Source organism: Gopherus evgoodei, chromosome 2, assembly GCF_007399415.2.
Source record: "Gopherus evgoodei ecotype Sinaloan lineage chromosome 2, rGopEvg1_v1.p, whole genome shotgun sequence".
In the NCBI taxonomy this organism is placed as follows: domain Eukaryota; kingdom Metazoa; phylum Chordata; order Testudines; family Testudinidae; genus Gopherus; species Gopherus evgoodei.
The window spans coordinates 70,925,647-70,939,282 of NC_044323.1; the positions used below are offsets into that span (position 1 = coordinate 70,925,647).

At 48.3% G+C, this 13,636-nt stretch overlaps 1 protein-coding gene across 3 annotated transcripts in view; it reads left to right on the plus strand.

Moving 5' to 3' along the window:
* The first annotated feature begins 1,556 nt into the window (after positions 1 to 1,556).
* Positions 1,557 to 13,636, plus strand: part of UBE2E1 (ubiquitin conjugating enzyme E2 E1) — a 57,177-nt gene continuing 45,097 nt past the window's right edge. Inside the window, exons 1-4 of one of the 3 annotated variants that reach the window (XM_030550952.1) lie at positions 1,557 to 1,838; positions 2,221 to 2,283; positions 4,056 to 4,236; positions 6,759 to 6,809. In XM_030550952.1, the coding sequence (XP_030406812.1) occupies positions 4,085 to 4,236; positions 6,759 to 6,809 (203 nt within the window). In that variant the 5' untranslated portion in view covers positions 1,557 to 1,838; positions 2,221 to 2,283; positions 4,056 to 4,084. Of the gene's footprint in view, positions 1,839 to 2,081; positions 2,284 to 4,055; positions 4,237 to 6,758; positions 6,810 to 13,636 lie in introns of those variants that run through there. The other 2 variants (XM_030550953.1, XM_030550951.1) reach the window with 2 other exon arrangements.

Here is a 13,636-nt window from a genome sequence, read left to right on the forward strand (position 1 = left end):
TAGATCTGATAGTCCCTCTGGCCTTAAACTCTATCACTCTACAACTGTCAGGGAAAATTCAACTTTTCTTTATGTTGGGGCTTCAAAGAGGCAGGATTCCTACCAAAGTGACTATAGGTCTGCGATTAGGGTAGAATGAAGAAAACGGCTGGACAATGGAATTTATGAGATGCATGTGTCATAAACTGGCTGTTAGAGAGGACTGAACCTAAGACCTTCATCACTAAAAGCACAGATCATTTATCCCTTGATCCAGGGGTTCTCAGACTGGGGGTTGGAACCCCTCAGGGGGTTGTGAGGTTATTACATGGGGGGTCGCGAACTGTCAGCCTCCACCTCAAATCCCGCTTTGCCTGCAGCATTTACAATGGTGTTATTAATTAAAAACACTTTTAAATATATTTAAAGGGGGGGTTGCATACAGAGGCTTTCTATGTGAAAGGGGTCACCAGTACGAAAGTTTGAGAATCACTGCCTTGAAATAAAAGAAGAGTTGCTTCATCTGTCCCAGTTTTGGACTCTGGAACTGAAGGGGCCCAGCCACTAGAGGGAGACATGACCACATGAACAGTCCTGTATTACATGCCTTCCCTTTTAGATATTATCACATGCTACCCCTGTTAGATGTGTTTATAGTGAGAGTCTGAGATACAAAAGTAAAAACTTCCATCTGGACAGCCATTTTGGAGGGAATCATGGATTCAGACACAGTGGAGAACATCATTAGTTCAGGATGCTCTTTAGCTTTTGGTACTGAAATTCCAGAGTTCAGTCCCCAGTGACAGCCGTGGTATGTATGCAGCTGTGATGTATTACACAAGGTCATATGATTAAAACATGAGATTGGAAGCCTATTTTTTTAGAAGCACTGAACACCCAAACTCAATAGGAAATCAACAGAGCTGTTAAGTATTGAGCACCCCTGAAAATTCTGGGAGATTAGACAACTAGGTTCTTTTCTTCTGATTCACAAAGTATGAATTGGTGGTAATAATCATATGTACTGTACTTTGCAGGTGTGCTGTGCAGTTGGATTCATTGAGATCCTCAGTTGCAAAGAGTGATAGAAATGCAAAGTACTATTAATTATTATGATGCACAATGGTGATAGTCTAGTGGCTGGGAGAACAAAGAATATGCCACATAGTTTGCTGTTTGATCTCTTGATATACTTTTGGAAACTGAAGGCACTGAGCCACATTCAGCCCTGGTGTTAACCCACTGAAGTCAATGGAGGTAACAGCATGAATGAATTTGGTGCAGCATTTCCATTGAGATCTATGGCACTTTGCCTTGGCCCCTAGAAAAGTGACTGGTTGTGCTGGCTTCTTATGTGAAAAGTACGGTGGGTCACTAGTGTGGTGAGATGTCATTTTTCTTTACGGTTGTGCCAAAAGATCAACTGCAAAGGTTTTGCAGGAGCAGAAGAAGGGAAAAAGCCATTGAAGATGCAGCACAATCAAGCTCAACTTTACTGAATGCTGTGCTTTCCATACCAACTAGGTCCCCAGCAGGTGGACTTCACCATTGCGGGTTCCCCTCATCCAACCTGCTTTTCCTTCCTGTAGCTGGCCAGCCGGAGCCCAGCCTGCTGCCATCTCTCCGCAGGAGCTGCTGCTGCTGACATCACAAGCGGCCCTTCCTTTTGTGTGTTCGTGAGCGCACCGGGGGCTGCGTGGGGACAATGGAATCCTGAACTCGGGGCGCGGGCAAGTGGGAAGCTGCTGCTGAGGATGAGTCAAGGCTGAGCCCGGGAGGGGAGGGGAGAAGCTGCTGGTGCTTGAGGGCTGGAACAGGTGAGAGACGGGGAGGAAGCTGCTGCTCCTGGACTGAGCCAGGTGAGAAGTTGTTGCTGCTGCGGAAGGGGGATGCGGGGGCAGCTGTTTTGGGGCCGGGCGAGCCAGGGGTGGGAATGGGCAGGAGCCCGGCTCAAGCCATCAGGCAGCCCCAGCTGCTCCCTCTGCCCCCTAGGACCGGGGCAGGGAGCTGAGCCTCGGAGCCTCTTTATTCCGCCCCCCTCCCCCCCGCGCGCCCCGTCAGGGCACTCGCAGACGAGCCTCCATCTGCGGTCCCGCAAGGCTGGGGCTCCCGCGGCGCCTGCCCCCTGGGGGCGAGTGCGGCCGGTCCCCCCCAGCCCTGCTCGCCGAGGGGCCGGGGAGGAGCGGGGCAGCCATTGCCTGGGTAAGAGTTGCTGTTGCAGCACTTCCGCTTCTCTCCCAGCAAGAGACACGAGTGGCCAGGCCCAGCCGCGCCGCGGAGGAGCCGCCAGACACAAAGGGAGAGGTACGGAGCGGGGCCCCTCTCCCCGCAGGGCACCCCCCGGCCAGGCCAGGGCCTCCGGGCCGCGCAACGCGACCGCGGGCTGGGGCCGGGGCCGGCAGGTATCGCCCCCTCCCCGCAGGGCCCGCACCGGGGGTGGGGGGGCAATTCTCCCTATCACGGAGCAGAGCAGCTCTTTCCTGGAGGTGTGCCCCGTGCACGTACCCGCCCCGGCCCTGCTCCCCACATCCCCTCCACCCATTCCTACCCCCCCGGCCTTGCTCCCCACATCCCTTCCCCCGGCTCTGCCCCCACCCTCATTCCTCCCGGCTTTGCTCCCCCTCCCCCATCATCCCCCCCGGGCTCTCCTCCCTCCCCCATCTCTTCTTCCCCCCCCCCCACCGCCGCGGGGAATGCCACCCTCCCATCCCTTCCTCTTGCCCCCTTGGGCACCGCTGTCTTCCCCTCCCTTGCCCCCAGCAGGCACTGATTTCCACCCTCCCACCTTCCTTGCCTTCTGTGGGCACTGATCTCCCACCCATACTTAGGCATTGGTACCCCTTGTCACCCCTGCTCCCATCCCCTGCAGCACTGATCTCCCCCGTACACACACACACACACACACACACACCCTGCCTATCCCTTGCCCCCTGCAGGCACTCATCTCCCCCCCCCCCACCTGCCTCTTACTCTCTGCAGGCTCTGATCCCTCACCCCCTGCAGGCTCTTATCTCCCACACACACACACTCTGCCTACCCCTTGCCCCCTGCAGGCTCTGACACCCCACCCCACACACACACCCTGCCTGCTCCTTGCCCCCTGCAGGCACTCATCCCCCCCCACACACACACACACACCCTGCCTGCTCCTCGCCCCCTGCAGGCACTCATCTCCCCCACACACACACACACTCTGCCTACCCCTTGCCCCCTGCAGGCTCTGACACCCCACCCCACACACACACCCTGCCTACCCCTTGCGCCCTGCAGTCACTCATCTCCCCCCATGCCTGCCTTTTACCCTCTGCAGGTTCTTTCTGATCTCCTCCACCCCCCACCTCGCCAGCCCCTCACCCCCTGCAGGCACTCATCTCCCCCTACATCTGTTCCTCATCTCCTCCCCCCACAAGGCACCAATTCTCTCCCCCCCCCCCCGCCTTGCCTGTCCCTCCTCCCCTCCCCACCGCAGGCACTGATCTCCTTCTCTTCCCCCCTCCACTGATCTCCCTCCCACAAACACCCTGCTTGCCTACCCACCCCTCACCTTCCTAGACACTTATTCTTCCCTTGTAGCCAATGTCTCCCCACTCCTGTTGTAGACATTGATCCTGCTGCTTTTCCTTTCCTTTTTTTCCATCTGCCTGAGTCTGCAGAGGGGACTGGAGACATCCTATTTATATCCCAAGCCTCAGGGCTGGATAAATGGGGGTGAAGATGACTGGCTTCTTGTGTGTAGTTTGGGTGAGATTAGAAAGAATTACTTGCAGCTTCTCTGATCCTTGCAGCCTCCTTCTTCCCAGCCTGCCCCCCCTTCTGTTCTCATTGAAAGGAGACATTCAAGTCCGTCCCTTCCCCCAGTGTTACTGGTGCAGGGAGAAGCTCCTGCTCCTCCTGCTCAGACCATTTCTGTTCAGCATGCCTGTCTGCAAAGGCCAGGAGGGAGGGAGAGAGAGACAAGGCCCTGTCTAAAGAGAGTGTGACCCAAACACCCTTTGCCTGTGAGACTGTGGTGGGTTCCTTTCTCTGTGCATGCGTTCATTGTTTGTTCCCCACATCCTACGGTGTCTCCTCTCCAGGTTTGGGTTGTGTGGTGGGGGGGTCCGCTATGTCGGATGACGATTCGAGGGCCAGCACCAGCTCCTCCTCATCTTCATCCTCCAACCAACAGACCGAGAAAGAGACAAACACCCCTAAGAAGAAGGAAAGCAAAGTCAGCATGAGTAAAAACTCCAAGCTCCTTTCCACCAGCGCCAAGAGGTGAGATTGTCTGCAACGAGACACTGTGTCACTGCTGTCTCTCTGTGCCTCTTTCTCTCTGCTTATATGGCCCTCTGTAACTGCCCCATTGCTGCTGTTCCTCCTCCCCTTTGCTGAGTGTTAACCATTTCTATTCCTCATTACTGGCTTTTACCTTCAACCTCTCCACAGAAATTACTGTTGTCCCCATCTCCCCTTTGTCACTGCCTGCACCTAGCAAGAAGCTTTCCCCAAACATTATCGCGTCCCCCATCTCCTCCTCACCGTCTGCACTCAGCACCGTTCGTCCCCACTGAGATTACTGCTCTCTTCAGCACCTGACTTTAGAGCCAGATCTCTGTAGGGATTAAAGCCTATGAGCTTAATTCCTGCTCTGCTACTGAAGCTATGTGGCCTTGAGGAAGTCATTTAATTTCTCCATCAGTTTCCCCATTTGGAAAATGGGAATGATGATAACACATAACTCACAGGGGTGTTGTGAGGATTAATTAATTAATGTTTGCTTTGATCTTGTATGACATCTGTCATACATGCAAACACTTGTTACATGGTGCCAGCTCTCCCCACTAAATGCATCACTATTTCCCTGTCTCCTTCCAACCTGCATTAAGGGCTTGCGTACCTGGGGAATTACTGTTCCAGAACAGCTCTCAAGGTGGACAGTGTTTTCTGAAATGAAAGGGACTTTACTGTGAAATAATTACTCTGCTTAAATTATACCAGAATAACTTTTCTGGAATAGCTGTGCCAGTCAATATCCCCCAAGTAGACAAGCCCTTAGAGCCAACTCACTTCCAAAACATTACTGTTGTCCTACCTGAGCCATTCTCCATGTCACCTGAATTCGGCACCATCCCACTCCAAAAAAGCTCACCTAGCTGAGAATGAAGCTTCCAAGCAAGCTTTCATTACTCCGTCAATAAGAACAATAATCCATCTGGCTGATCGTTGAAAAGCTTTGTAATGCACCAGCAAAAAGCTCGCGATCTGTATGTATCAAAAAGGGCTGGGTTTTTTGGATTGCTCAGTCAATGCTCTGCTGTGCTCAAGAGATCGTTTGGATTTTGTAGCTTTCAGGCAGCTTGTTGACTTCAGAACTCGTCTGAGCAAAGGATTCCTTGGCAAAGTCACATACACAGCAGCAAGTGGTGGTTGGATGAGAGGCCATCAGCTAGTTTTAAAATATCTGTAAAGGCCTGCTGATTGTAAATTGCTTGGTATGAATAGGCTTTGGTTCTTATTATGTGTGACAAATAGAAGACAGGCAAAGGAGGCTGGCTGAGTGTGGAGGAGGGGAAGGAAGGGAGGCTGTTTGTTTGTGCAGTGGGGGGAGATTTGGAGGGGAGGCTTGAGTTGCAGTAGTGGGGCTCTGGGGAATGGGGATTGTAGCTGGTGGTAGTGGAAGGGAAATGTGGAGCTGTGGATCCTGGAGAAGTCTGGAGGCAGGGAGGATGTTGGGGATGGGGCTTTGTGGATGTGAGGGAGAGGACTGGGGGCGGGGCTTTGGGTGGCAGGGGAGATTTGGAGTCTGTGGTTGCAGGAGCAGATAGGATCTTGGAGATGTGTGTGATTATTCCTCTCTTTTTAAGTTTAATCAGAAATGGATCAGGGAGTTGGGCTCTGTTGCTAGTTACCCACCCTTCCCAGTCAGAACCCCTCCAGCCCATTCCCTAGGATGCTAAGTGGGGAAGGAGATTGTGGCAGTGGCTGTTTAGCCCATCTCAGTGAGACAAAGATTCATAATTTTCCCCAGGCTGTAGTCCTCCCCTCACACCTAACACTCGCATTTGCAAGGAGGATCTGTCTCATTGTCAGTATGTTGGAGGGGGATGGGGCCTTATCCCCCTATGTGTGGGGTGGGGGGTGGAGCAGTCTGTGGAGCTGATATGGGGAGAAGGAATGTGTCTATTTTCTCTCTGTGTTTCTGTCACAGGGTGTCTACCCCACTGTGTGTGTCTGGAGTAGTCTCGTCTATACAGGCGGCAGTGTTCAGGATGTGAAAGGCTCTGGCAGTGGGGAGAGGCTCCGACAGCAGGGCCAGTTGCAGTGAAAGGCTTTGGTGGGGGGAGCTTTTCCCTGCTGCCTCCCCTTGCCTGAACCTTTCACTGCAGAGTATAGCTACACATACCCTACACATTGCCTCCTGTATAGACTAGACCACTGCAGACACACACAGTGGGACAGACACCCTATGACTCCTCACTGCTGGAATCTTGCACTATGGTGGGGAAAGGCTCTAGCAGTGGGGAGGCGGCAGGACACCCTGTATTCTGGCATGTCTCCACTATACTCATCTAAGCGGTGCCTCACAATCTGCACCATTTATACCTGTGCTAGTTGGGCATGCCATGTACATACTCTGCATGCCACTGCAGGTGTAGATCTACCCTGTGTGTTCCTGGAAGAGTGACACACATACACAGTCTCACAGTCATTGTGACATATATCTATACTGCAGTGTGTGATGACTGCGATCCCGCATAGTGACTTACCTTTGTTCTTTCTTGTTTTTATTGCCATAGGATTCAGAAAGAATTGGCTGACATCACTTTAGATCCACCTCCCAATTGCAGGTTTGTTTTGATCCTTCCTTCTCAGAGGGAGGAGAGAAAGTATGCTTTTTATTATTTATAAATATCCTTATAAGTTCTCAATGTAGCAGAGTAATGACCACTTAGATGACATAAAATACTCTTATGAATGCTTGGATGACATAAAAATAAATCCCCTGCAGGAGAAAGCTCAGGAGACGTTATGTGTTTTGATGTGAATTTTCTGTTTATTTTGTTTTTTTGTAATTGCATTAGTGTTTGTCACATTAGCTGTGTGTGTTTCTGACAGTGGTCAATACGGAAGAGTGTGAAAATGTGCCCCTTTTTGGTTTTTCCTGGTGTATAAGTTGAATGCTTGACTGCATTAATTTTTATTTATATGAGAATCCTGCCAAACAAGCAGAAAATGGTCAAATCTGTGTGAGTTCTCTCCAGCTCTGACAGTTCTATGCTAAGCAATAACGCACAGTGGGGAAGGGGGCTCTTAGTTCATCAGTGAGTATACGCATTGAAGAAGCGTATATGTTATGTGATGAAATCACACCCTGGGGTATGCTATTGCCCTTTATAGAATGGTTACTTAAACTATGTTTTAGAGATTTAAACATTATGTTTAGTACCTACAAAGCTTTGCGTTCATCACCTAGTTGTCCTGACCCCTGGTGATTCCCTTTGGCTTTAGAGTATGACATGATATTGGCAATGCCTTTGGTTGTTCCTGTTTAATTAAACGGGAAGGCTGCTTTCAATCTTGTCTCTCCCGTTTGGCCTGCTGGAGTCTTGTTTCCAAAGACATTCTTGAGTTCTTTATCTGACTCTTCTCCCCATGCCTTGCTGCTGCTGCTAAGCTAGGTCTGAAGGGGTAGTAGCAATTAAAAGAAAATGCCACTTAAAATATATTTTAAAATCCGTCATGTACACCTCTACCTCAATATAACACTGTCCTCGAGAGCCTAAAAATCGTACCACATTATAGGTGAAAATGCGTTATATCAAACTTGCTTTGATCTGCCGGAGTGCGCAGCCCCACGGCCCCGGAGTGTTGCTTTACCACATTATATCCGAATTTGTGTTATATTGGGTCGCGTTATATCAGGGTAGAGATGTATTTAGAATGGACATTTTGCCCCCACCTTTATGTTGCTGGTGTGCTGAAGCTTCTTGTTACCCTTAACTGGTGCACAGGGAGACAATAGTACTGGAGTTCAGTGAAGGGGCAATGAACCTCTCTTTCAAAACCACTGTCAAGCATCCTAATCACTGGCAGTGAGGATGGGAAACGAATATATGAGAACCAGGGAGGTATGGGCTGAAAGGAGGCCTCCACGTCGAAAAGGATCAACCAAAGACTCCAACTCCCCACCCCTGTTGCCAAAGGATCAGCAACAATATCAGTGGGTGGGTACACAGAGCGGGGAAAAAAGAAAAACAGGTGATTGGGACGTAGTAAACCTTTAAAGATTTTCTTAATGAATAAATTTATTAAATGTTTGATAAGATGACTTTTTAAAATTCACCTAGATAGTGCAATAGTATAGTGTTTTGACTAGTGAGGAAAGTTTTTGATATACCACTAAAGCGCGTGGTGTTTGGAGGATAACTACACATGGGTTTTGAGCTCTCTTCAGCTGCTGCATATTGTTTTAATGGCATTAATGTGCCCAGAAGCTGTTGTGATGGGTGTCTAAAATGCTTCTGTATAACTAAATCAGGTTGCAGCCTTCATCCGAACCATCTTGGAAATAATATCAAAACCCTAAACTGTTCCTATATGAAGAAATTGGAGTCATTCATGGGTGTGGGTTAGCTTCCAGACTACTTTGTTAAACTGTAATATGGCTGAGGACCAGGTGGTTTCTTATTTAAATAGTGCAGTCCATTGGGGATAGTAACGTCAAGACACAATACAAAAAAGGTTGGATTTGTAATGTCTAAGCCTTTATGAATGGTTTTAATGGTGGAAAGCAGTTGATAGTACAAGCCATATGTGAATATAAAGTCAAATTATAGTTGCAGGTATCCTGTATTCCTTCTGACCTTCAAATGAATTAGTGTGGAGATTGGCACTCTTATCTAACAAATAATGTTGGAAAATTGGAATAAGTTAAGCTAACCTATAATGTGTTATGTAGTAAAACACGAACAATGGTTTTCTTATGAAACCAGGTGTTTTCGCATTGCCATTCAAGCTGTCGAATTTAGTATCTGTATTTTATAGTGAGAGTAAGTACAGTGTCTCTGTTTTTATACTTGTGGTTAGTTTGGTTCAAAATGCTAAATGCCTTACACTTCCTGACATGCTTTGGGCTTGAGGCTGTATACAGCAGATTTGCTAAGTGTGGACAGATGCTGCTTGCCACAACAGTGAGAAGAGTTCCAGCTATCAAAGTTATGTGGAGTGTTTACTTCCTGTGGAAGGGGAAACTGTCAAATGGAGGGTGGGGGGAAGTTATGGTACTGAGACTTTCTGGTTGCTGTGTAATGGTTAAGGTTGCAGGACTTTGCTCTGGGGAAGCCTGTATTGGTATGATGGCTTTCCATTATTCCTTTGTTTACACTGAATATTAGCCCTGTGAGAGAGGTATTAAACTTGGTTTTAGAACATAGTTTTAACTCTCCTGCCTTGGTAACTTTAAAAAAGGCTTTCTTTACCCTATGTCCTCTCTACTCAGCTCAAGCATCTCATCTGACTACCTCCTTTGTGTCCTCTCTCCTGTGCCTTAGTACTATCTATTGTATATTACCCTCCCGCTGGAATCGGGGATCCTCTTTTCCTCCATCCTCTCCTTCATTAAAGCTCTTCTCAAAACCCACTTATTGAAGGAGTCTTATTGGGTTACATTTTGAAAAGCACCAAAGTCCTATTGACTTTCAGTGGGGCTTAGGTTTCTAAGTGTCTGTCACTTTAAAAAATGGGACTTAGGATCCTTAGGCATTTTTGAAAATGTTACTCAGTCTCATTTATATAGAAAAAATGCTGCATAACTCTGAAGATTCACTACTTTCTCAACCAGCCACTTAATCCCCACCATTGTTGTCATCTTCCAAACTGTTCCCTAACATCTTTGTGTTTGTCAGCTCCTCCTTGTTGTCCATGTCTTATTATTGGGCCTTCCTGCAAGGTGCTTGCACCTTCAGTCTATGGGAGTTGAAGACATTTAGCATGTCCAGAAGGACCGCCCCTTCCGGCAGAGACTCAATCATTATTTATTTTGTAAATATGCCTATCCATGATTCTATGCAAGTGGTTGTTCATTAAATTTAAATTTTCAAGCAAAATAGCTGAAGAACAAATCAGGATTTTAATTTTTGCAGGGTTGCAAATATATGTTCAGACTTGAATTAAAAAACAACCACCAGATCTTGTACATGCTGATGACTTTCTAACAGTAGTACACTGAATAGAATTCACAGATATTTTCTGATTGGTGTTTAAGATATTAGTGTTCTCTTACATGGCATCGTGTAGCTACAGCATATGATTAATTTTAAGTGCGTTCTATCTCTCTCATTCTTGGTATGCTAACATTTTATGTGAAATGATTGAAACAGGCTGCTGGAAAGCTTTAATTGTCTTTTGTCCATTTATGGGATGATTTGGCTTCTGACACTGGTGATAAGAGGTGTAAAATCTATATTTTAATTGTAGATATTTGGTGATAAAAGAGCTATAGCTTTCAGATTGAAGGGCTTCTTCGTTAATGTGAAATTGAGATTAATGTCATAGGCTTTGAATATTACACATTTGGATCCCAGTCGTAATGAAATTTCAGTTCTCTGTTTAAATATTAGCTTGTATAAGGAAGTGAAAATCATAATCTGGGCCGGTTGATTTTTTTGTGTGTGTCATTGGTACGTTGTGTGTCTTACAGGGATTTGTTTACATTACACATTCAGATGTGTCGTGGAGTCTGGTTCCATGATTGTCTCCAGTCATGGTTCCATTTTTCTTTATAAGCAGGGCTTAACTGTATTTAACCAATATCTAAAACCTTGGCTGTACCCATGTGACTGGATTTCTGAGGCTGTATCAGGGACATGATTAAAACATTAACTGTCATTTACACAGTCTGTCTTAGGGACTTACTTCGCCTCCATTGACATAATAGCTGAGTACCTCAAAATCTTTAATATAGTTCTCCCTGTGAGGTGTTTTCCGCATTTTATAGGTGGGGAACTGAGGTCCACACTGATTTCAATGGAAGTTAGCAGCCTAAATAGCTTTGTGGATCTGGGCCTGAAAGAGTAAGGCCCAGGATTTTAAAGTTATTTGGGTCCTGTTCTGTTAAGCATTGCAATGCCTAACTGACTTAGTGCTTCTAAGTCAGGGACGGGCAAACTTTTTAGCCTGAGGGCCACATTGGGTTTCCAATATTGTATGGAGGGCCGGTAAGGGGAGGCTGTACCTCTTTAAATAGCCAGGTGTGGCCTAGTCAATGCCCCCTATCCGACCCCTCCCTGCTTCTTAAGCCCTGATGGTCCCTACCCCCCCGGGAGTCGCCCCATCCAACCCTCCCTGACCCTGATGGTCCCCCCGGGACTCCTGCCCCATTTACAAACCCCTGCTCCCCGTCCTCGGAACTCCCTCCTCTGACTGCCCCCTGCCACCCCATTCAACCTCTCCTCTCATTCCTGACTGCCCCCTGGGACCTCTGCCCCATCCAACCACCCCTTCTCCCTGACCGCCCCCGGAGCCCCTGCCCCTGACTGCCCCCTGCCGCCCCATCCAACCCCTCTCCCCTCCTTTCTGACTGCCCCCAGGACCTCTGCCCCCATGTTCCCTGTCCTCTGACCGACCCGACCCCATCTACACCCCTGACCCCGACCACCACCCTGAACTCTCCTGCCCTTTATCTAACCCTCCCCCCGTTCTCTGCCCCCTTATCACGCTGCCTGGAGCACCGGTGGCTAGCAGTGCTACAGCCGCGCTGCCTGGAGCCAGCCATGCCACCGCGCAGCACAGAGCACCGGGTCAGGCCATGGCTCTGCAGCTGCACTGCCCCAGGAGCTCACAGCCTCGCCGCCCAGAGCATTGTGCCAGCAGCGCAGTTAGCTGAGGCTGTGAGGGAGGAGGAACAGCAGGGGAGGGGCCATTTCCTGCAATATCCTTGAAAGACTTTGATGTTTTAAGTTTATATATTATCGTGGGCCAGGATTGCGTGTAACCTTTTCTTGGGCAGAGACTTGCGTGTCACTCCATCTTGACCAGGGATTTTAAGGTTGCACAGCTCCCTGATTTACACTGCTATCCTCAGCAAGCCAGAGCTTTTCTGACCCCAAACCACCGCCCGCATGTCATGCTGCACCCTCCTGGGTGCAGATCCATTGGACCCCCTGCGAGAGTGGAAGGAGGTAGTTAATGGGGAGACATTTATTGTATGGGGAGATACTGCAACAGTTAAAACTTTAGTTAAGTCTTATGTTGTGAAACCCCATCAAATGCTCCCAAGGTGTGAAATGTGGGTTAAAGTTCCTGGTGTAAACACCTTTACTCTATCTACAGCACAGAATTCTGTACAGACCAGGAAGGGTCAGGGGTGCTGGTTGTAGTTGTGTTGTCAGATATCTCACATTTTTTGTTTTTGAGGAATAATGTTATGGTTTTAAAAGCATAAGGGGTGAATCAGACCACGAGTTAGCTACAGACCTGCAAGAGTTAGCCAAAATGCAAATAGAGTAGATGCATGAGGTGTATCCCTCCTGTCCACTCCACCCTCTCCCACCACCCCCAATCCAGGAAGAATCAAGTTACCTTTCCAGTATATACAGACAAATACCTGAGGAGAAGGAAAGTGAGACCATTTTCTACTGCAGGGGGATGACAAGATAACTTGAAGGTAAAATCTCTGAGTCCTGAAGCCCAGGCCAGGGAAATAAGCTCTCTGCCTACCCTTATCGGGGAACCAGGCACCGTACAGAGTACTGGCAATGTCTCCAGACAAAAGTAGGGACACCGAGGCAGCAGCAGGGCACTGCCAAATCTGTGACACCTACCCAAGGATGGGAAATGCCCACAGAAAGTGTATGACAGCTGCTTTGGAGATAACAAAGGTAACTACAGGCAGAAAGAAGGGGAAACTTCCTCCCATGGTCTCTGACTGCCTGATGGTCTGTGAAAATGTAAAGGACCTTGAGCCTGATGCGGGGAGAACTGCTGTGCACTTTGACTCAGTATGTGGGGATCAGAGGACTACCCCAGTAGGGTGGGGGATCAATACACTTTCCTCTTCACCCTAGAGAAACTGGCCCCTGGAACCTGACTTCTGAGGAGAGGGAGCAGAGAAAGGAATTTGACTGTGGGGGAGATTTGAAGGATCTGTTAAAAGTGGTGCAGAGAGCTGCTTCATGGGAGCCCTACCTTATTGCTCCCTTCTGTCCAAAGAGTTGCTTCCTAGAATGCTCCTGGGAGCGTGGGAACCTCAACCCACCATGGGGCAGCTGACTGCTTGAGGGACAAAGGGACACCACATAACCTCCTAAGAATCCAAGGGGAGGTGGCAGTGGGTGGACTAGGTCTCAGATTCACACCCAGATGTTTTGGGGGAGTAAGTGTATGCAAGAGCTCCACCCTCATAGGCTCTAATAGGAGAAATTATACAGGGTAGTGGTCAGATGACTCTGTATGGATTTTTGAAGGAAATATGCTCGCTTGCTAGTGGAATATTTATTATATGCATAGGTGAAATATGAAATTACATCCAGGGAATAAACCTGTGCATTCTCCTAGGAGGATGGTCAAGCACCCAAGTTTCACCCCACTTCTTTTGGGAGGAGATGTGACAGATATGACAGTTTCCTGCAATATTCTTGAAAGATCTTATTAATTTTATGTATTATTGTGGGTTGGG